General features: G+C 38.2%; 1 protein-coding gene across 1 annotated transcript; it reads right to left on the bottom strand.

The window, feature by feature from the left end:
* Positions 1 to 1,786: 1,786 nt before the first annotated feature.
* LOC6561976 (vesicular glutamate transporter 1) lies at positions 1,787 to 9,299 on the bottom strand. The gene is made up of 7 exons (XM_032736534.2): positions 9,198 to 9,299; positions 5,824 to 6,154; positions 5,096 to 5,332; positions 3,888 to 4,538; positions 3,224 to 3,409; positions 2,946 to 3,161; positions 1,787 to 2,652 (listed from the first exon to the last, which is right to left on the bottom strand). Exons 1-7 carry the CDS (start codon positions 9,245 to 9,247, stop codon positions 2,374 to 2,376), a joined length of 1,950 nt encoding a protein of 649 aa, XP_032592425.1. The 5' UTR covers positions 9,248 to 9,299; the 3' UTR covers positions 1,787 to 2,373.
* Between the last annotated feature and the right edge of the window lie 14,214 nt (positions 9,300 to 23,513).

Here is a 23,513-nt window from a genome sequence, read left to right as displayed (position 1 = left end):
AAATTGAATAATTCTAATATTACACATACGCCCCAATGGCCAATATATTTAGTTTGCTGCAATTAGAGTAAAAGCATCAAAATTGTTCGCCTAAATTTAAAACCAAACCAAACAATTATGAAAATTTTAAATGTTTAAGTAATATAATATTTTCTTTTTTTTATATATTAACAAAGCTTATTTAACTAGGTATTGTCGCTTTCACAAGCAGTTTGTTGCTGTCGCTGTTAATGGATATTGAGCAAACACAAGTTGGTATTTTTTTGATTTAGTATATATACGAGTAGTATAAGTCATTAGCTGAATTTAAGCTGAACTGACCAACCAACATATATTATGCAATAACATTTAAAATCTAATTTGTTAATTAATAATTATAGTTATGTGTATAGTATATAGTAGTTATATAATATTCGCTGCTCTGTACAAATTACGGTATAAGAATTGACTCTTTTAGTTAGAAAATTTTCACATTTTTTTAATACATAGTGATTTAATTGTGAATAATTTGATACATTTCTGTATAATACGCGCTAATAAGTATGTTTTTATTTTATTATATAATACATTGAATACGTTTTAGTGCATATATAAGTTCTACAGTTGTCGGACAAAGTAAATGCGTCTATATAAAACTTTAAATAATCGTTAGTATTCAAATTAGACTAAGAGAGTGCGTTAAAATTAAATTAAATGAAAATAAGTATTATATTAAGTGCATTAAATAATACAAATTGGAAAGATAATTTATTGTGTGCAATAAATGCAGAGTGCTTAAAATGAGAAGAATTAAAATTAATTTTATAGATAGAAAGTAAAATCAAATTGGATTGAAGGTTTATTATTTTTTGTGCAGTTTTATGTACAGTAAAATCTAATTTCATTACATATATAAATATGAATCTAAAACGTGTGAAATATGATAAATATTTGTGCTATTTTATTGGAGAGTTTCACTGAGATTTCACTTTAGCTAAGACTCTAAAAATAATAGATTTTGATAGGGAACAAGCTAAAAAAAAATATTTATAATAATAATATTAATTAATATGTGCTTTGTGAAGAAAGTGCAATAACCAAATATTAGGATAGAAGGATAAAATTATAAATCATATTAAAAACCTATTGAAATAGAGCAGCTGTTAAGTTTAATATATTAAACTTTAAATATTAACTTAATTTATTGTATTTAACTTTAGTTTAAGACCAGAAAAACTCCCCAATAAGATTTTATTTAGTTTGTGAATGTAAAACATTAAGATTATATCGATATTAATATGAAGACCAATCCTGAGGTTATTGGCGTCTAACGATAGAGCTAATTACAAGTCTAGTCAAAAATATATATATATGCTAGTATCTATATCATGCCCTGATCACGTAGTGCTGAACCAAAGCATAATATGTAAGAGTACCAAACATTGTTTTGAACATAACTAACTAAACTGTTTAACTATAAGTTTATGTACGATAAATATTTATATATAATGTATAAGCTATATTTTTATATGGAATGTTTAATGTTTATCATTCGTGCCGAGCATCAACAATTGCTTATTAATTAGAGTTAATTTGTTTAGTTTTTGTTTCTGATTTGATTAAAATGTACTTATGCTTAGACATAAATGACATTTAGAGCCGGGTGTTTATCATACACAGAAGAATATCATCAACGGTAATAAAACTTGCAGTTTTCTGTTACTTGCATAGTTAACAACAATTTTTCGCTAAGTATGTATATTTATATAATACGTATCTATATAGTGTCTATATAGGTATAGTTTAGTTATTATTCATAATAATAATAATAATCATAATATAATTTCATAACGGTTTGAGACGTGCTGCGTGCCTGGATTATGTCTGTTTATGATATACACAAATGTCAAATATTATCATTATTATAATATGTAATTTCGCTAAATTTTTGTATGCATTTCTGGAGCTTGTAAATAGAAGATTCGCGAAAGCATCGCTTAAAATTAGGCTATAGAATTGTTATGTGATTTGTGTTGTTCGTTTGTTTGTTGGTTTTTTGGTTGGTTGGTTTAACGCCAAGTTTAACGATATTTTCATAATGCATTGTGTATATATATGTAGTTGCTCTGTTAGGTACATAGTTTCATTGTGTTAGTGTTGGTGTTGGTGTCTTCATCTGATGTTGTGAGTGATGTTGTTGCTGTTATATTAGAAATTCGTTAGACTCGGCAACGGAATATATATATGTCTCTCATATTGTGTGTATCCTTATATACAAATCAACCCCATCAGGAACAAACAATAAACAGCAAAACAATTTCGATTTTTGTTTTTTTGTGACTACAACTAAAAGCTACGTTTATATCAGTTAATCAGTGATTGAGGCGTTTAGCTTTACTGCTGTTGATAGGTCTGCTGTTCGTAGGGATTTGCTGTTGTTGTTGTCGTTATTGTTGCCCCCGCCTGCGGTGGCAATTGTCCTTGCGTGTAGTCGTAGCCATACCCGGCACTTGCCGCATTCGCATTGTCACCATACGAGAGTTGAGCAGGCTCCTCGGCAATGGGTGCACTCGATGCCAGTGCAAATGGATTGTTTGCCACGTGACCAGTGGCGCCGTAGCTAATGGCATTCGGCTGTTGCATTTGACTCTGTTCAGTGTACTCCGGTGCGCCCTGCAAAACAATGCACAGGGAGAAATGGAAATGTATCTTTTAATATATACACGTTTTTGGCCTTATTCTATTTCTATTATATGTATAAAACATTGTTAACACTGACTTGAACTGAGTTTTATCCAACTAAAATGTGACTTCTATCATGCCTATATGTCAGAATATACCTAGTTTTCTTAAATGCATTGTTTAGTCAAAAACAAACCGATACGAATCACAATTTTTCACTTTAAAATCATCAATGAACATAATATTTGTTTGCACCGTGTATAAAAAAACCTTGCGTGACTTACGAATGCGGTCTCCTTCATGTATGTGCCCATTATGCCCGCCTGGCTGGGATCATCGTTGGTTATGGCGCCTGGTGGCGGTGCCCACACCTGCTGCTCCTCGGGTGGCGGTTCGGCCCAGGGTTGCAGCTCGCCGGAGGCAAAAATGCCATAGAAAGTGCAGCCAATCAGATGAACACAGGCGGCCAACGTGAATACCGTAGTCCAGCAGCCGGTGGGCTAAATGCAAAAATCAACCTTTGGATATCGAGCTTACCAAAATGGATTTCATCGTCACTTACATTCGCCTGGATGAGCCCATCCAGTGCATAGGGCACAATGATGCCAGCAAGGGTGCCAATACCATTGGACAGACCCATCAATATACTCGCATAACGTGGCGCGATATCCAAATGATTCACATTATAGCCAGAGATGGCAAAGCCGCTGAAGGCCACACCACAAGTCAGGGCAAACATGGCACCAGTCTAAAAGCACGAAGTAACTTGATAGTATAATATAAATCAATTTTCAAATAAAATATATGTTAATTACTTATAGATAATTTAATGTTATGCATTTATTTTAGAGATGAAAAACTGTGTTGCCTAACAGTTGGCTAAAAAGAATACTTTTTGGATGGATAAATGGATAGGAAAAGATATTTTTCAGAAATAAAGCATTAACTGTCAATGCAAGGATGAATTTACTTCTAGGGTGATGTCATCTAGGAACCCAAACACTTGTCAAAGTTCAACTCGCGGTCGAAAAATGCAAAATTCTTAAAAGTATATTTTGGGTTATGGAAAGCTAATCTCAAATAATAATAATAATGTCTTATATTAACTAATGCTATAAAATAATTATCAGTTACATAAATTTCAGTACATAATATATTGGAAACTCACATTTACAAACTATCAATAACCGAAGACAGCTCAACTTATATCTTATAATACTACTTACCGCCGTTGAGGAGTGCGCCACGAACAGAAAGAACAATCCCTCCATGCCGAAGCCGCCGCAGTTGAACAGTTTGCGCACATTTGTTGTGGACAAGATGCCATTCTTCCGGAGATGATCCGCCAGCATGCCGCCAAAGGGGACAATCGTGGTCATAATCAAATGGGGCAACGAGCCCACAAAACCCGCCTCCTCCACCTTGAAGCCGAACTTGTGCTTGAGGAATGAGGACTGAAAGAGCACCAGCAGATAGAAGTTCCAGGAGCGACAGAAGTTTGCCACGATGATCGCATAGACGGGCATCGAGCGCAGCATCTGGCTCCACGGAGTAGTCTTGAACGATGGCATCGTCGGATGCGCTGACTCCCCCAGCGATTTCTCAATGTACTTTAACTCCGGTATGCTAATTGCAGGATGCTTGCGTGGATTCTCGAAACACAGCCAGATCCAGAACATATACCAGATGATGCCAAAGGCGCCATACGCATAAAATGGCGCCTGATATCCCACGGCATCGGCCAGCAGTCCGGACAAGGGCAGACCCACAACAACGCCCGCATAGGAGCCGGAAAAGGCCAACGTCGCTAAGCGGGAACGCTCCATGGGTGGCGCCCAGAAGCGCCAAATGCCATGGCAAGCCGGATATGTAACGCCCTATAGAAATGGATATAGTTGGAGAAATTGATGTTCAGAAAAGATTGCCAAAAAAACACACACAAAGAAATCGCATTAAAATAAATGCTTTTGTTATGATTATGCCCTGTAGTTAAATGTGCGAGAGGGGTGTTTTAGCATTGGGTAAATGAATGTAACAATAGGGAGTAGAATTTTCTAAAGATTACAAGTATATTTATTCCTTAGCAGGGCGACAAAGAGTCTCGATCGATGATTTTTTTAAATTATTTATGTAAACCTTTTCGCAAATGAAAGAAAGTGCCTATAAATCAACTTACGTTTATTTTCTACATTTAAATAATTATAGGGTATCTGCTGCTGGGCTACACTATAAGTTACTTTACACCCTCCCACCCCAACCAGCTTAGGGCATGTTTTCGTTTCACATATTTGCTTTATCATATAGCAAAATCCTTCCACTACACACACCCTTCTGCAATCACCACCCCACAACTCTTAGCCCTACCACCACCACATGCGTAATCCGTAGCTTTGATCTGACGAAATCGAATTGGATTTGGAATTTGGATACTTGCCTCGAAAAGTCCTTGCAGCACGCGCACACAAATCACCACATGGCCGTGCATCAGCGTCATGGCAAACGGCACAAAGAGATGCAGCGAGGCGGAGCTCACAATCGAGAGCCCAAAGATTTTGTTCGCCGGAAACTTGGATGCAATAAAACCGCCGGGTATTTGTGTAATCAGATAGCCCCAGAAGAAGGATGAGTCCACATGGCTTTCCACAGCCACAGTCCAGTTCATAAAGACAGTCTAGAGAGAGAGAGAGAGGGATAAAAGAGAATGAGAGTGAGGCAGAGATGAGAGCAGAACAGAGCAAAAGTTGGAATCATTAAAATTATTGCCGCGGGGCTTTATTAACAAGCGAAAATTCTGTTTATTTGTGTATGTGTGGGCGTGGCATTGTGTGTGACTTTTGAGTGATGTGAACACGCACACAAACACCCAAACACACACACACACACACTCACACACACGTTTAAACTGACAACAGCTTTGCCATCAAATGAAGCAAATTGTATTCCCCTTGCCAATTCTCATTTCTGGTTTAAGGCCCTTTAAATGGTATTTTAAGTTCTTCGTGTTTTATAATTTGTTTTGCGGCAAACGACTTTTAAAATAGTTAAATTTTCTTTTTAATTTAAACATACATTTTTAGAGTCTCAGAGTCTTAAATTTGTGCAATAAAATATCTCATATCTGAATACCACTATGAATATTTTATATGAATATCTTCAGCTTACCCCATTGTGCTCGCCTTTGAGCTTGGCCGCTGACATGTTGCAACGCATGCCAAACGCTATCATGAATCCCACGCAGGCCATTGTGGCGATGGTGTAACGGGCCGGCATGCAAGGACACTCCGCCTTGCAGTACTTGTCGATCTTGCGGAGCGGCGGGCGTTCGATCTCCTCGAAGGAGGCTGGGGAGTCGGGTCGGTCGTCGTCGTCGTCGTAGGCATGTCCACCGCCGGGGCCGCGTCCCTCCCGATCGCCGCCCTCCATCTCCTCGTAGCCACCGTGTCCGCCATGGTAACTCTGCGATATTTCAAATTTCTCCATATTCGGCTTGAGGCTGAAAGGACATAACTCAAGCCAATTAGATGACAGTAAGCAACAGGTAAGTTTGGCATTTGGTCAGAAGGGGCGTTAAAACACAAATATTTTCAGCTTGTTAGAGCAACACACAAAAATTCCCCCCCATGTTTGCTGCGACTTGTTTTCCCAGAGGCATTTGCGGCTTCTTTTGGGGGATGGTGGCTTGAAAACAGAGTCATCCAATTGAAATTGAATTCAATTTTATTAAGTGCTGATAGCTGAGCGACAGGGCGACATTTAAAGTCGATTTGGGCAGCCAGGTAGTGATTTTAAAATGTCTTTCAATTTGATTTCTCTCCATTGCTAAATCTGATTGTGGCTTAAGGTCAGCGTTTAACGCTCTGAAAGCAACTGACAAAGCAGCTGATTGATGACAATGTGAGTGTGTTTGTGTGTGACTTAATGTAAGGCGATATGGCTTAGGGGACTAAGGCAATCCAACAGTAACCCTGGCTAAGTGACACATCAACATTGATAACCTCATCTTAAGAACTTTGCCTTTTTTCATTCTGCCTCGACTGTGGCATTTCTCTTCATAAATATCCAGACAAACGCTCCGCAATACAAACTAATAAGCAGCCACCAGAAAACAAGCCACACTACTACTGTGCACAACAACAACTACAACAAAAAAAAAGGGCAACTTCAGAGTCTTCGTCGCCGTTTGTCACATAACTCAAATGTCTGCAGCCAAAGCTACCCTCGTCTGGTCACGCAGCTTCCTTGCCTTCCTTGTAGTCTTCTCCTGCTTCTTTCTCCTTGCGCCTTGACCGACTTTAATGCCGGCTCGTCTGACGCCAATTTTATGCGCTGTTTAAGGATACACACACATTCACATACATATATTACTTAGCTATTTGAGCATCCGAGTTTTGTCACAATGTTTGTCAATGGCATTGAAATGGCCAGCGATAGCAATAATAAGGATGCGATTTAATGGACCGAATATCTAGTTCTTTTCAATAATCATTCCTTATATTTTCGCTTGTAATTTCTAAACAATAAGACTCGTAGTTGTACACAAAGTCAAGAGTTGGCAATGTGTGCTATTCCGTTGAAGACCCCTTAAAGGTAAAAGAATTTTTCTTTCCTAAAAAGATATTACAGTCATCTCAAACGAAGTTTACAACTTTTAGATTGTTAAGCTTTAATGTATCATATATCATATATAACATATATTGGTTCTAAGAGTCAAATGCAATTATATTAATTTAAAATAATAAATTTCCTTTAAATATGACCAGGGTACTTCAAAATTCGTGTTCTGAAATTTACTTTTCTTTGGCTGTCGTTTTTTTCTTTTTTGGCGCCTTTGGTAAACTATTGCGCAAGTTTTTCAGCCACTTGTTTGGCGCATTTGATTGTCAGTAAAAATGTTGCAGACTTTTTGGCGCCGCATAGATTATAGCTAACTGGCGCCGCTGTCTTCGAAGACGAGTTCAAGTTGGCAGTTGGCAGTTGGCTTGGCTTGGCTTTAACTTGGCCACAAAAGCGCGCCCATTAGTCGGCCAATTGTGGGTAAAGCAAGAAAATGGGGGCAACTGTTTAACTTGGCAAGTAACTGGCTTGTCAGCGACACGACGACTCCTGCGAATGCTTCATATTTCGCAGCTGACAATTCTAATTTCATTTTCACCAACAATGGCGAGAAGTACTGTGCGAAGAAGAAGAAGAAGTTTTCACGCATTTCAATATCACTTCGCGAGGCGGGTTTCGAGTGCCACTCGAGCAGGCAGCTCAGCCATCAGCTGCAGATCCTGTTGTCCTGGCAACCGCTGAATGAGCTCGTAAAAATCAATTTCATTTGCGTGCAGCCTTTTCAATTTCAAACACGCTCGTTGGTATGCAACACTCTTCTTCTTCATCACACACACAGAGACATTCCTTAATGGCAACGAAATCGTTTTTACCTATTGTTCCAATTTCTAATTTGCGCCCAAGGTCCTTGAGAAATCAGTTGTACAAGTGTGTGAGTGCTATCTCTTTCTCTCTTCATCCCACTCTCTCTCTCTCTCTGTCTCTCTCTGTATGTGTGTGTGACGTGCCCATAAAATTGCATACCAGAAATTCACGCACTTGTCCTGTTTTTCGCCCAATATGCTCATGACTCTTTCATTGTTGTGTGAAGGATCTGTTGCCGAGCTTCTCTTTCAAGCAGCACGTGCCGCATGCTGGCAACGTGTACGGAATTCCTGAGCCAACGGTGCGACGCATCCTGTGTACGTCTCGGCATGCCACAACTGTCGGACAGGCGGACAGACTGACTGACTGCAACTGGGCGACTTTAATGACTTGTTAAGCATGCCAATAATTTTTATAAACTTCTCGACGCGCCACAACGCGAGACGGCGACACGTGCCCCAACTTTCGCGACGCCTCCAAAGCTCTTTGAGTCTCCCTCTCTGTCTCCATCTATATATATATATAGCTAAGTACTTCAGCATATTTCCCCATACCCCATTAGCCTTTGCATGGTCAAGTTCAAGCAACCACTGTGCACAGTGGTGTGAGTTTCAGCTGATCAGCGTTGCGTTAAATTAAATTTTGCTTATTTTGTAGAAAATCATTTGATTGCATTCATATTTCAGTCTCGGCATATTGCACACTCAGCAATTGCACACTGTACTACAAAGTTGTAGAGAATAGGATTTGATTTATATGCACTGGAAAATATTGATTTAACTTCAATTCTGACAGTTAAAGAAATAATAATAAAAATGTGAATTACTTATATTTATTGTATCTATTTTTTGATATGAGTAAATTGTTATTTTGTAATTAAACTGTTTGCTAAAAAAAATACTTTTTTTTATCGAAGACTTATATTTTTTTGAATCAAAATAATAAAAAGGAAAATCTTGATTTATTTATATGTATTTTATCTGATTCTTAGATTAGAGTAGACTGATGTTTGTTAATGCCACTTTTTCCTATATATCATTTAAGGATTTATTCAAGTTTGTATTGAAAATTGTGTTGCACAGTGTGATTATCAAAATACACGGATTCGTTCAACTCACCCGCCGAAAACGCCTGTCGCCTTCTCCTTAAACGCCGTCAAGCCCTTCATGTTGATGCTGCTGCTGCTGCTGCTGCTGGTTGTTGTTGGACTTTATTGTTTTTGTTCACTTATTGTTGTTGTTGTTGTTATCGCTTGTGCGCATAAATATTTTGTAGCCAACTTCACGGAGGCTTACCGCTGTATGCCTTTTTGTTGGGCGTGTCGAATCCACAGGCGGCTAATTTGCAACAGCCAACAACAAATTTGATAACTCAATTTTGGTTGGTTCGTTCTGGTTCTGTTGCTGATTCAGTGGGAAGAAGTTTCAGTTGGACGCCATTTAATATTTGTTGTAGTTATTCGTTGTTGTTGCCAAAAAAGGTGTTGCATTTTCACAGTGCCTGCCAAAAAGAGATGCAACATTATTAATGTATTTCTGGTTGCGAGCGAGTGTTTGTGTTTGGTTGCTGATAAGAAAATCCTACAAAATATCATAATTTGCCACATTTGTCGGCAGTTGTGTTGTTGTTACAAATATTGCCCGGACGTTTGTTAAGCGGCTTATGTTCATAAATTTGCCCGACAGTTAATAGCCTGAAACGAACGGCAAACTGAGATTGGATTGGCGGCGTGTAGGTGGGAGTTACACTGGTATATTATTTATTAAGTTGAGAACTTTGGGTTGAGAAACATACATTAATTCGCATGAATCGGGATTGTTAAGTTTGAAGCACCTTATTATAATATTCATGAAACTTTCGTTTCGAAGGTGAGAAATATATATTTCAATATTAAATTGTATTAATTTGATAAAAGGATAATATTTTATTTGCTGAGAAATTACTTTCAATACTAGTTTCATAACTTTCAGAATTTGAGATCAGATCTTGAATTGTTCAGGTATATATTGGACTTAGTTTGAATTTAAGTTAAAAATGAAAGTTTTTTTTTATTTATTTGTTATCAATATTATTTTAAGTGTCAAGAAAAAAGACAATATTTATTTGTATTCCAGAACATCATTTGAAAACTGTCAGACTTTTTTTTCACTTTCTTTACTATATTTATTCATTAAAATATCTAAAAGTTACTGCAAGGTTTCTCTTTCCAACTGAATATAGAAAAATCAATAGATATTTACTGTCAATGGAGAGAATTCTTCATTTGACCTTTGACTGTTCTCTGTTTCGCACTTACGTTGCTCACAAGTATTGCGTAATCCATTCTGGCGCTGTTCTCGATTATGTAATCGCTTAACGTAATCCAACGTAACGTAATAAAAAAACAGCTAACGTGATTGTTATGCTCGATTTATAGTTGTATTTTTATTTTATGTATTATTATTTATTTGTTAATTAAATATTATGCAACAAAATTGTAATATTTTAAAATAATTTCTTCTCTTTTATTTTTGGTTATAATATCACAAATAAGGTACACAGATTATAGATATATGCGGATAGCTTGACACATTACACGTAACGCTGGAAAAGAACAAGCGATTACAATTTTTACACACATATTTTGAAGGTTATATCAGTTAGGAAATGTTGGGTTTTTAAGGTTATGTAGAGCTATTTAGATAAAGTTAGAGAAGTGCTCACGATTTCTAAGCAACACACGCCCGACAAAAAACGAATTTAAGAAATAATTATTGAGACTAATTATAAAACTAAAAAGTTCGGCTTTTATGGAGCCGACGCGACAACATTCAGACAGAGTTGACGCCGACGACGACCCCGGCGGGAATCTCGAACGGACCAACGACGACGACGACGACGACGAGAACGACGAGGACGATGTGGGAATGATCCGCGTTCAACTCTGTCTGAAGACTGTGCGGCAGTCAAGTCAGCCGTGGACCTCGGCGAGGATCAGACAATGCCACAAAGTCAGTTGGCGTTGCCAGAGTGCGATGGAAAATACCAATGGTAAATAAGCAGCTGTCTCACCCTGCAGCTGGAAGCTATATACACACATGTGTATATATGTTGTGAGGGTGGGGATGTGGAGGTGTGGGACTGTGCTACTCTTGGTATATACACTGGAAATTTTCGACAACTGGAATTGGAAGAATGAAACGCGTGGTTTTCAACTCAATTTTGCTAGTCACGGAATTTTCACAGTTTCAAGACAATTTTTAAGCGACTTTCGAATGGAATTTCAGTAGTATAATTTAGCTAAATTATAAATTGATATATATGGTATATATATATATATTTGTATATATAGTTATAGTCACTGTATACTGGTCACACTCACTGGCACTAACGCTGCGGCGCTTGCTTTGGCCTCAGCAGGACAACGCACGAAGTGAAACTAACGCCTTTGCAGCATTTGCCCTTCTTGTCTGGCCAGCCAGCAAGATGCCCTGGTCCAGATTATGCTCACCAACAGCAACAACACCAGCAACAGCAACAACATTAACAAATGCGACCAGCTCACTCGCACACACAGGCGTGTGCAAGCGAGATGACATTAGTGTGGTGAAAAGCTTGTGAGGTGAGTACTGCGCAGGCTCAGCCTTGAACGATGTGCAGGAATTTAGTTGGTCGAGGGTTGTTTTGGCAACAGTAGCAAATACTGCCGCACAGCCAGAGTGGGGGTAAACCACCTGGTTGGCATGCACCAATCAGCAATCACCTCCTCCAGCACATACCTATATATCTTATATACACTGGTGTTGCCAGGCATGCGAACAATGTGAATCTCAGTGGTGCATAAAATGCTATTAACATGTTGCCCAGGCCACAGTTCCATTGTTTTGCCAGTTTGGCATATAGACGCAAAATATCAGCGTGTCTATATGGCCATTATACATATGTATTACGCAAAACTGTCAGCCATTTTGAATATTTTGCTTTTGTTTGCTTTCAATCGCTTTTCTATCTCGCCCACGTTGAGTTCATTTTTTTTTTTATATACTCTATATATACGATTTATGTTGCACAATTTATTGTCCATTGGCCAGAAATCACTCATTGTTCATTATTGATTGACCGGCTGAATGGTAAGCTCAGTTTTCACTTTAAAACAACGGGATGCCTGCGTTTCATCAGCCATTTGATATATTGTTATTCTGCGTGGACATTTAATTCATTTTCGCATTACTAATGACAGACTTTTCTGAATTACTGCAAATTACATTCGAACTTTGTGATAAGCCTGTCAAATAAAGTTTGGCGTAACAGGATAATTTGTCATTGCAAATTATCAGAACTTTTTCCTTTTAAGAGATTTGAGTAAAATATTTCCTAACATTATTATTGCATTAACATAAAAGGAAAATAAATATATTCTTTTGGAATTCGCATATAGTATTACACGAGACTCTTGGTTATTTTGGCGTTTAGATAATAGTACAGCTACTTCTGCATATATTTATGCGTTTCTATATTAAATCGTGTCCATAGCATCTCAGACTTCCACTAAAAGTAGCCAATAATCTAAATAAACCTTAAGCAACTGCCTCGTTTCCCAAGCCCAAACAAGCAATTCATAATCCATAAAAACCCATGGCTCTAAGAGTTCTCATCTCACTTCCAAGTAACAAAGGAGCACTCCCCATTCCTTCTCCTCCTGGCTACGTTGCTAATACGACGCATTGGCAAAACCCTCATAAGCATAGAGCAAACAGTCAAACAGTTGCAACTCAGCCAAAAGCTATAATAAAGTTGCGGATGTAAACAGCAAAAGCGAAATAAACAGCAACAACAACAACAGCAACAGGGGAAATGAAATGAAAATCAACAAAACGGCAGTCATAGCCGCAAAGGATTTTCACATTTTTTTCCATAACATTGGCAAAAAGGATACATGACCAGGAAGAAGTGGGAGACAGCCGGCCAGACAGCCAACAACTTCAGAGACAACGTGGCGTCAACAACAACAACAATGAGAAGAGCAACAACAACAACAACAAGAGAGACAACTTTATCATCAGCTATCATATTAAATTTCCAAATTTTTGGGCATTCTGTGTGTTCCGCTTCACTACTATTTAAACAGGGCGATTAAGGATGCGCATCCTGCGCCTAAAAGCGAACAAGCAGCCAACAAAAATCACATTGACTGACATAAATGAAGAATAATCGAATTGCGCTCATAGAACTCTAAACTAAGTGGCAGACCCGGCTATGGCTCAAGTGTCACTCCAGCAGGCCAGCACAGTGGGCATCAGGGCTAATACAATTCGGGTTTTACAATAATAATATTAATTATAATATATATATATATACAAACCAATAATTTTTGAGATGGCGAAATTGATTCAAATATTAAACTTACTTTGGTAAAATGACAACAATAAAAATATTTGAACCGAAGGCTGAATAATTTTCTTTTAATTTCATTTTCTTACTTACCTCCACACGTTCAGAGGCTTGCTTATCTTTTCTTCGCTTTATGTCTCCACATTAAATAAATAAATAAATCACTGAGCTGAGTATCATGCACAGTAGGACAGCATGCAACAGAGATTAACTTACAACTCAAGTGGCAACCACTGTACTACTAATAAGTAGGCGTGGTCGCTGCCCCCAAGCTCATAAATTGTGCGAAAAAAGTGTCAAACTTGAGTTGACAGGCGCGACAGGCGTAGGATTGGGATTGGTGGCAGGAGCAAGGATACGGGAACGAGAACAGGAATGGGAACGGGAAGGAGGCGCACGTCAGCGGTAATTAGTGCAGCGGTGGCGCCCAAAAGTCGTCTTCAATTTCATTATTGTTGTTGCTGTTGCTGTTGATGTTGTAACTTTTGCTGGTTGTGCACTAATTACAAAATAACTTTTGCCGCCTTTTAGCGTTGTCATCTTTGTTGGGATTCCCCGTGGCGCGTCCTGATATGATGTATGGCTTTTCGTTGCTTGATTCACTTGGAGGGTAGTCTCTGCTTATGGATTACTGATTACAGCAAAAAAGGCTTTCGATTTTAATTACCAAGCGAAAAGCGGCTTTAAAGTTTTTCGATTGCCAAAAAAGAAAAAAAAAATTATAAAAATATGCTACAAAAAGTTGGCAAGCGAGTAAAGTTTTAGGTTGGTCAGCAGGATTGGAAGTGGACATGGAGACGAGTGCTTGTTGATTTAGCAGACTCATGCTGTCAATCCACACGTCCACCCACTCAATCACAAAACTAAACGCTGCTCTGCTCTGAGCTCGATAAGCGCGTGCCACCGAAACCTGCCTCGATTTGGGGTGTGTGGCTTTCTGTATGCGTGTGTGTGTGTGTCTGTGTGTGTGTGTGTCTAGGTGGGTGGGTATCTATCTCTCTGTGGCACAAAACGATTTCGATTTCGCTTTCGTCAGCCGAGAGACTTAATATTTATTTTTGTTTGTGTGCAAATAGCTGGAAGCGCCACAGATATGAGACCGTGGCACGTATATGGGGAGGGGCGTTCTAGAGTAGGATTTGAAGTTGTTTTCGCCTGTTATTAGTTTTGAGGCTCTCGGATAAATGTACGTGTGTCTTATGCGATCAATTCAACTGTATGTAATCGATACCAACGCATGACGTAAAATTTGTGCTCAGATTTGATATACGAAATTTATTTATTGAGATGATTTCTGTTTTCTTTTTCACAAAAATTAATATGCATACAATGAATATCAGAATAAAAGAATTGTGATGTTCACGCTTGTCTGCTCAATAAAAAGTAAAATAGATAAAGAATAAAAAATATCGAACAACAATTTATGCTTGCTGAGATGTGACACATGAGAATCATGCCTTGTTTTTCCTAAACATTCATTTCTTTACAATAAATATCAGAGCAATTCTATTGTAAGGCATACATTTTCTCTCAATTCAACTCTTACAATAGTATGTAAGCAAAGGAATAAAAAAGAGCTTAGAACTGACTAAGTTTTTTATACGCCTGCATAGATTTCACTACATTTTATGCTTGTTTAATTAGCATATGCCCATTTGCTGGATAGTGGCAACCCCATCGTTGCTGGCACTCGCATCCATTAAGGACATTCATTCACATTCACAAACACATTCATATTTCTCCAAACGTGAACACAATGAATAACGACACAAAAGCCAAAGTGCCAACAACAAAAGCCAACGTTGCCCAGGCATAGCTGCCTGTGGCAGAGCATGCAACTTTATTTTAAGCTAGAATGCACACACGTTTTATGCTGCCCCAACTCCCCAATTCCCCACCCCACATCCCCTATACCTAACACTCCACTCCACCCCCGCACAACGGGGCGACACACCGGAAGCGATGCTTTTGCGCCCCGGCGTGTGTCGGCTCTTTATGAGTTTTCTTCTCTCATTTTTTTTATGTTGCTGTTTTTTTACTTTTACCCTCAAAATGCATAAATACTTTGTGTATATCTCAGTTGTGTAGAATGTCTTGATTAATGTTGGCGTGCGTTGCCTTTTACCCCTACCCCAGCCACATCTACCTCTACCTCGCTGCTGATTCGGTTCCCTGGCTTTCCTCGGCTTGGGCAATAAAAATGCTGTCACACATCATTTGGCCGCCTAGCAGCGAGTGAGTTTAATTTAAAAGTTTCTTTATTTTGCCGATTTTAAACATTTTAAATTGCTTCACTGAGTCCGTCGGACACCTGATCACCCAGACCAATGTAGCTGCTACTGCTTGTGTGGTGTGTTGCCATTGGCGTCGCCTGCTCGGCCTCATAATGAATCTAATCACTTACGCTCGAGTGCATCAATTATACTGCCATCAAGCATCACGAGCCTGAATGAGGCGATGACAGACAGGCGGCGGACAGGCGGACAAGCGGACAGACAAGCAGACAAAATGACTGGCGGCTCAGTGATGTCCTGACTCCCTGACTCCCTCTGCATCTCTCTCTCAAAAAGAGCGTAGCAAATGCGAAGGACGACGACAACAACAAAATGCCAACAGAAGCGACGAGTCCTTTGTTAACTGCGAAAATTTGTTTGCAGCGTCATCAACAACAACAACAACAACAACGACAATCTCGTCAACATCAAGTTGATAACTTTATGATATATGAACATTTATTTATACCCCTAAACTGCCCATGGCAAATTGTAAATCTGTGCAATATGGGGTTGAAAAACTGCCTCAACTGGGCGAGCAAATGAAGTGAATGTGAATTGGATATATATATATATATATATATATACATGTAAGAAATGTGATTTCATAAGACTAGATAGTTATTGAAATATTTAGTTTGAGTTTAACAATACAAAAATGAAAACTTGACAAAATATAGTCAAGAGTTAAGGATTCTTGTTTTTCAAAACTCAAGAATGTCTATATTGGAAGTGTAAATAATTTGTAATCTTCACATTTGGAATCATTATTTAAAAAATGTTCATATTTTCTTATTTTGCACTTACAATCGATTTGTCAAAATTCTAAAACATCTTTTTGGTGAATTTCTAGATTGTCTAAAAGAAGAATCTTTAAAGTTTTTCGCTTTTATAAATATCACTTTATAAAGATTTCACATTTTCTTATTCCGCACTTAAAAAAGAATTGTCAAAACTCAAGAATGTCTTTTGGTTCTGTACATTGGAAGTGTAAATCATTTATAATCATCTCCCAAAGAATCTTACAAAGGTTTTACATTTAAAGCATTAACAATAATTTTATTAATATTTTATATTTATATAGTTTTCACTTACAATAGATTTTTCAGTTATTATTATATTTTTTTTATTTCTATTTGGTAAATGAATAAATCACAAACTGAATAATATGAAGGCACAAGTACAACTGAAACTGAAACAAAAACTGCATCGGCATGTATATTGAATTATTTGTAATTATCTTAAATCTATAGACAATTATTCTTATTCCACTTAGAGCATTATCTGTAAACTCTTATCGCAAAAGGTTTTATTACGGTCAAGAAGGGTGCCGCGTACGTGACTTAATCTACTCGATAAGAGTCTTCTCTTGCGAGATCTTGAAAAGTAAATGTAAATCATTTTTAAACTTCAACTAGGTGATCTTAGAAATTGTAAGCTTTTGAAGCATTGACAGTTATTTTATATATCTTTCATCTAAGGACCACAACAACTATGGTCAGTTACTGTTTGAAGAAACCACAAAAGTTGTTGTTTTTTTCAGCTTTTGTGTTCAGCTTTTGTGCTCATTAAGGAGAATATTAAATTTCTCAGCTTTGAAGCGTGGCAAGGACATTGCCTTTAATTGCTGAGCATGTGAAGACTTAAAAGTCGCCTTTTATGCGGTTTGCCGTCAAAGCGAAACTCAATTAAGCGACAGCCTCAACTCCCCACCCCCCTGCCACTCCCCTCTTGCAACTGATTTTAAACTGCTGATACGGCAACAAGGACATCAATGAGAAGGCTTCCGTCAGGGTTGCCAGCAACGACGTCGACTATTGAAAAGCATTTTTAATTGAAATTATCTGATGCTGATGCTGATGCTGATGCTACCTTTGCAGCAAATAGAAATGTGCGTTTTTCTGCTTTGTTGCCTTGTGCAGCTGAGCTCGATTGTCAAATGGATGGCGAACTGACTCAGTTAGCGACAACTTGTTTACAACTTTGGACGCTAATAGCGGCTTTAAGTCATCGCAAGGATATGCCATAAATCCATGTTAATAACGCCAGGCGATCGTCTTTCGCCCTTGTCGGTACAAAATGTGCTTAGGCAAGCGAATTTCAGTCCGAGGGAGACAGAGACTAAAGATTCCAAATTCAAAGACATTTAAGTAGATTAAGCGACTTTCATGTTGTCCTCGGTGGCAGGCAGGCAGGCAGCCATCAACCCAAATGAACGTCGACAGTAAAACAATTCACCAGGCACGCCCGGTGCAAAGGACTTGAGCACGATGCGAAAGTGACGATGGGACGACGACAGGACATAAAGCCTGCAATATGCCTTTGCCACTCTAAAATGCGACTCTCCAATATGCAAATAGCTCTCGAGCTTGAGCCTGAAAGTGGTCGTGGGCGTGGCTCAATGGGCGTTGCAGCAGCAAACAATGAAAGTAAATGCCAAAACATTTTATTGATTATCAGGCAACAGCGAAAGCTGAGACGACAACAACACGCACAGTGGGTTGGAAATTATAAGCACCGGCAGAAAATATACATATTTGGCATGTATTGATTTAAAAATATTTTAATATACTAAGCGAAGGCTCCAGTTAGTACTTGTTTATAGTTTAGAAAATTTATAAATAACAATTTAATTTAATTTCAGAACAGAACTTTGGTTAGCAATTTGATAACAAATATAATATATGTGGTAGACATTATCTGCACATTAAGAAGTAAGAATAATCTGGGAATAATCAATATGCAGTTAAAGTACAAGAGCAATATTTGCACAAATTTGAAAGGCCAATGTTTTGTACCACTGTGCGTGAGTGCTGTTGTCGCTACTTGAGTTGCCATTACGCGGCGCCGGAAAGTATGCTACACTTTTTGTGTGTTGTCTAACAGCAAATGGGGAACTGAAGTCTCAATCGGAGTTGGAGTTTAGAGAGTTTAGCTTGGGTTTGAGTAAGAGCATTGAGCATTTTAATAACCGCAGCGAAGCGCACAGCTCGAACTGAAACGAGTGCCATAAATTATGCCACCCACCGTCCAAAAAAAGGCCGGTTGACAATCGTCCTGCGTCCCTGCTTCCTACCTCCTTTTTTTGGCCGCCCCGTCGAGCGATTTGTAATACACAACTCGCCGAGCCTCAAACCCAGTCGCAGTGCTGACTGCGCTTTTTGGTGGGAGGCCAGCACAGTGGGCGGCATTTGCCGGGCCCCCCGTTTGATGCGTTTGATATATGGATGAAATTTAAACTTTCCAATGGCAAGGACAAATTGATGCTGCTGCTGTTGCTGCTGCTGCTGCTGGAGCCAGGCGAGGACAATGCGCATCAATTTATATTGTGAAGCACTTGGCTGGTCAATGCGGCGTCATAATGCAATTGTATAATTTTCTTAAAAGCCACTACAAAGTGTCCTCTGGCTCAGGTCTCGAGTGCACTCAGGCAAAGAGTAGCAGCAGCAGCAAAGACCAGCAAAAAAGGCATTACAGAAATTAAAAATGGACAATGAACCCCAAAATGGGTTCATACCCATTTGGTCAACCGAAAGTCGTGTGTAAAAACAATCAGCCAAATGGCGTGAACTGCACACAATTTGAGGACATTTTAGTTAATTGAAACGAGCGCCATGCAAATAGAAATAAAAAAATAAAAATAAAATCCACATACAACTAAAGCAAATCGCAAATATAAATATATAAATAGAAATAAACGGCGGCAAATCCTTGCCACAGTGCTGCAGTCACGTCTCGCCGTGCGGCTTAGTCCTTAAGCCACAGAACGAAGGCAAACGACCACCTGTTGCTGCCGCAGGATGCGCGACAGGACCTTGCCTCACGTCTCAGGTGCAAATGAAGATTTATAAAATTTGCAAATTGATACAACGTGCAAGTGTTTTTTAATTTGCTGCAAAGAAGAAGAAGTAGCAGAAGCCTCACTTAATCAAATTTTTATGTGTCCTCTGGGGGCACACACCCCACACACACACACACACACACTGAGAGGCACACACAAATGCCTGTGGTCGTCTCGATTTCACCCCTGAGACCAGAGTTTGGGCATTACTCAGTAATTGAGGGTTAAACTAGCGTGTGCCCATCAACAGGTAATTGCCGTTCAGATTGCGATTTTTATGACAACTTGCGGCTTGTTAGCGTCGCATAATTCATGAGCTACCTCACCACCTTGCACTCCCCCATCTCTCCGTCTATCTTTAATTTTACGGCAGTAGCAGAAAGTTTAAGAAGTACTTGCAACAACGTTGCGTCATTATATTTGTATATACGGTTTTTAGCAGAGAATATTGAAGTTATTATTAGACTTGGCTAAAATTATTATTGAAGTTCTATATTCAAATAAGTTGTACTACAGAAACATCCAAAATATTTCATATTTCTCTGCTCAGCTTATTATTACCAACTTATTCAAATATAATCGATATTTTTGATAGCCTACAACTTCAAGTTACTATTCAGAGACAGGGCAGTAATGTTCCCCATCCCATATACATATCGTGCTCATAAATTTATTAAAAACCACCCATAATCCACTCAGCTACCCTGCACATAAGAAAATTCGGGCAAAATATTTTTGGTTTTCATCGAATTTCGAAGTTGTGAGACACATTAAAAGGATTTTCATGGCACGTGCCTCCACTTTTAAGGGATATGCAAGAGATACTTGGAAAGGAAAAAAATCGCACTTGAAAGTTTTGTATTTTGTACTACTTTTATTCGCTGAAGTGTCAATTGAAACAAGAGAAAAAGAAATTAGCATTTATTTTCAAAGTGCGTGTTTATTTAGCTATTTATTCAATTTTCTTTTTTCTTTTTCTTCTTCCAATCAGTCATGCCTAAATAGCAAATAGATGCGATTACATTTAATTGAATTTTCGCTGCCATTGGAAGAAAAAATTGTATTAAATTACCAAAAAGAAAAATAATCGAAAATGCGCAACGCGAGAAAAACGTGACACTAAAAAATGTTGCCGTATTCAAATTTCTTGAACGCTAAGCCGCCAAAATTGGCAAGGCAATTGTGGGAGGATTGGGTTTTTATATTTAAGTAGCTGTAAAGTATATGTGCAATTGATAAAAAAAAATATATATACATTTTGGGGATATGAGTTGATGATTATTGATATATTGCCAATAAACACTTCAAAATGGGATAGTTTTTCACTGTTTGTAAATTTGGTTTATACAGCAAATTTTTGCTGCAAGCACATTGAAATTCTTGCTTAAATTCTTATAACTTAATAATAAGTATATTATCGGATTATAAGATCTTTCTTCTCTCTACCTCACAAGGCACCCTTTCGATTCTATACGAAATTTGAGGCCTGCTTAGCACCCAAAAATTCCACAGTTCCACAAATTGTTTTTTTCATAAATCAAATTACGTTTGCTGAAAACATTTCAATTAGAGTCAGATTCAATTAATTACGCGGTAAATGATAACTGCATTTTGTGTATAACCATTATGACTATGTTCAACCAGCGAGAAGCAGAAAAAAAACACGTTTTCAATTTAGTGCCCAAATAAGAACAACAACAACTAGAAAGGACAGCAAACGGCAGCCAAGGACGCCAAAGAAATTCAATTAACCTCGAGTGGTGTCTGCAGCATTGTGTGTGTGTTAGTGTGTGTGGCATAAAACAAAATGCTGTGCCTGCAACGTGGTGGCATTTTCACATTCACACCTCATCAACATCAACATCAAGAGCACAATTTCAGTTGGGAAGGGAGAGGGGTTGTGACTTATATACCGCACCCTAAAGCTGCTCCGATTGTTAATAAAGACCACATTTTGTTTGCTTTAACGCCGCAGCAGTTTAACCCCTCTCACCACCCTCGGCGCGACGCCCCTGGCTCAGGTCTCTCAGGTTCAATAAAAAGTGCCCAGAACTTGGTCTGATTAAGAGAGCTGGGCAAACAAATCAGTTCGCTGTGAGCCTTGTTTGCTTAGCCAATGTCAAAACAGCTTGCTCGACTGTATTTTAAACTGTTTGCCATATATATAAATATATGTGTATATATGTTTACTGTGTGTATATCTGCCTTCTCGTGTATCCTCTCATCTGAGCCATGTAATTAACATTTCAATTTTCATGCTTGTATTTACGCATTTCATTTCAAACTCGCGACTTCATCAGGCAAATGTATCTCTTCTGACCTCAGCTCCCGTCCTTCCTCCTCCTCTTGCCACTGCCACCACTGCGGCAATAAATAAATTGTTTTCTAGACCGATTTCTGCTCCTGTTTCTGTTTCTGTTTTTGTTGACATATGCAAATTTTTGTTGCCTGCACGCGTACAGCTAAAGTTTTTTGATTGCTTTTAAGCGCTCCACTCTATCTAGCTGCTTAGGGCTATTTGGAGGGGGAAGGTTGTGTCAAGAGGATGTAGGCCAGGTTATTTGCCGACTTGTAGGTAGTTCAATAAGCTCTGATTGTTTGCTCTTTGCTGGTTTTATTACTTGCTAGACGGCTTGAGTAGCACTTGGAACAAGCTAAATTTTTTATGACTGCCATTTAAGTCATAAACCATATAAAGAATATTAAAGAAATACATTTGTTATTTATTTTGTTTAGTTTTATTAAACAGTAAATAGTCTTAGTAGTTCTTTGATTTTACAAAAAAATTGTTTTACTGAGTTTAACTTTTTAAAAAGTTTTTTTTTGTTGCCTACCTTTCAATTGTAATTATTATAATTCATTTTATGTTAGTCATTACTATTATTACAATTATTAATTATTATTGTTATTTAAACAAAAATTTGATCAATATACTCTTTGTATATAGTTTCTACATGATGTCGCTTCCCTCTTCTTCATTGGAGCTTCTTAGTTTTCATTGAGCGTCAAAGATCTAAATTTCTTTTTCACTTAACAAGTAATAATTTGTAGTACAAAAAATCATGAGAATCTATCAACTGTTTTGATATACAACACTTTGAATAGTTTTAATTTAAGTAATGTTTATTTAAATTAAATTCAATAATTATACATTTATTGTATTAAAATCACGTTAGTTGATTAATTGCATATATGGTTAATCAGCTTATCATAGTTATTAGATCGATATGAATTGATATGATGTTGCTATGATATTCTTTAGGTTCAAATTTTGTTTAATAGACAATTAGCAAACACAGCAGAAGATACATATGTATATATATATAAATATATATTGTCTCCTTGATATGGTTTCGCCAATCCCACGCCGCATTGCGAGGCTTAAAGAATTCTTCGATATTTGCGATAGCTGGCGAACTCAACGCTCCAAGCGAGTGGCAGCTGCCTGCTTGCCAACACTCTTCGCCAGCAGTTCCGTCGGCAAAGCTGCTGCCAGAACGTCGTCAGCCCGTTCCAGCGTGCCATTGTCGTCTACTCCCCCGTTGGTGTTTGTGGTTTGTGTGTGGCGCCAGTCGCAATCTCAGCGCTTTTATAGCTGCCGCCAACTGGCCTGAAGCTTTAAACTTCACCTCGCCCTCACCCACACAACGCAACTGACGTGTTGAGTTTCACAGTGGCGGCGTGGTGAGTTACGAGAGGCAACAATTGTAGCTGCCTAATTGGGTATACGACTAGTACATAGGTATATAAGTATATGTATGTGTATATATGTATGTATGTGTGCAGTTAGGTAAACAGCTGTCTATATGTGTGACTTGTGTGTGTGTGTATGTGTGTGACCTTACAAGCATACTTCTTCATAGGAGGAGCTACGTATTCAACTTGGCAATGGCTGCCCAAAAATATGCAGTGCTTTTGCCTTGCTCAGCATTAAATACCAAAACTGAATT

The sequence above is a fragment of the Drosophila grimshawi genome, unplaced genomic scaffold, assembly GCF_018153295.1.
Source record: "Drosophila grimshawi isolate 15287-2541.00 unplaced genomic scaffold, ASM1815329v1 contig_1377, whole genome shotgun sequence".
In the NCBI taxonomy this organism is placed as follows: Eukaryota; Metazoa; Arthropoda; class Insecta; order Diptera; family Drosophilidae; genus Drosophila; species Drosophila grimshawi.
Note: the sequence above shows the minus strand (reverse complement) of the source record. Positions and strands in the feature narration are given on the sequence as shown.

What these genes read in the sequence shown, in the direction of transcription:
- LOC6561976 (XM_032736534.2), bottom strand. Translation starts at nt 9,247, where the DNA reads ATGAAGGGCTTGACGGCGTTTAAGGAGAAGGCGACAGGCGTTTTCGGC. An exon ending in TGGCGCACTCCTCAACGGCG is followed by an intron (nt 3,410 to 3,887) that starts GTAAGTAGTATT and finishes TCGTGCTTTTAG; the next exon opens with ACTGGTGCCATGTTTGCCCT. An exon ending in ATGGGCTCATCCAGGCGAAT is followed by an intron (nt 3,162 to 3,223) that starts GTAAGTGACGAT and finishes TTTTGCATTTAG; the next exon opens with CCCACCGGCTGCTGGACTAC.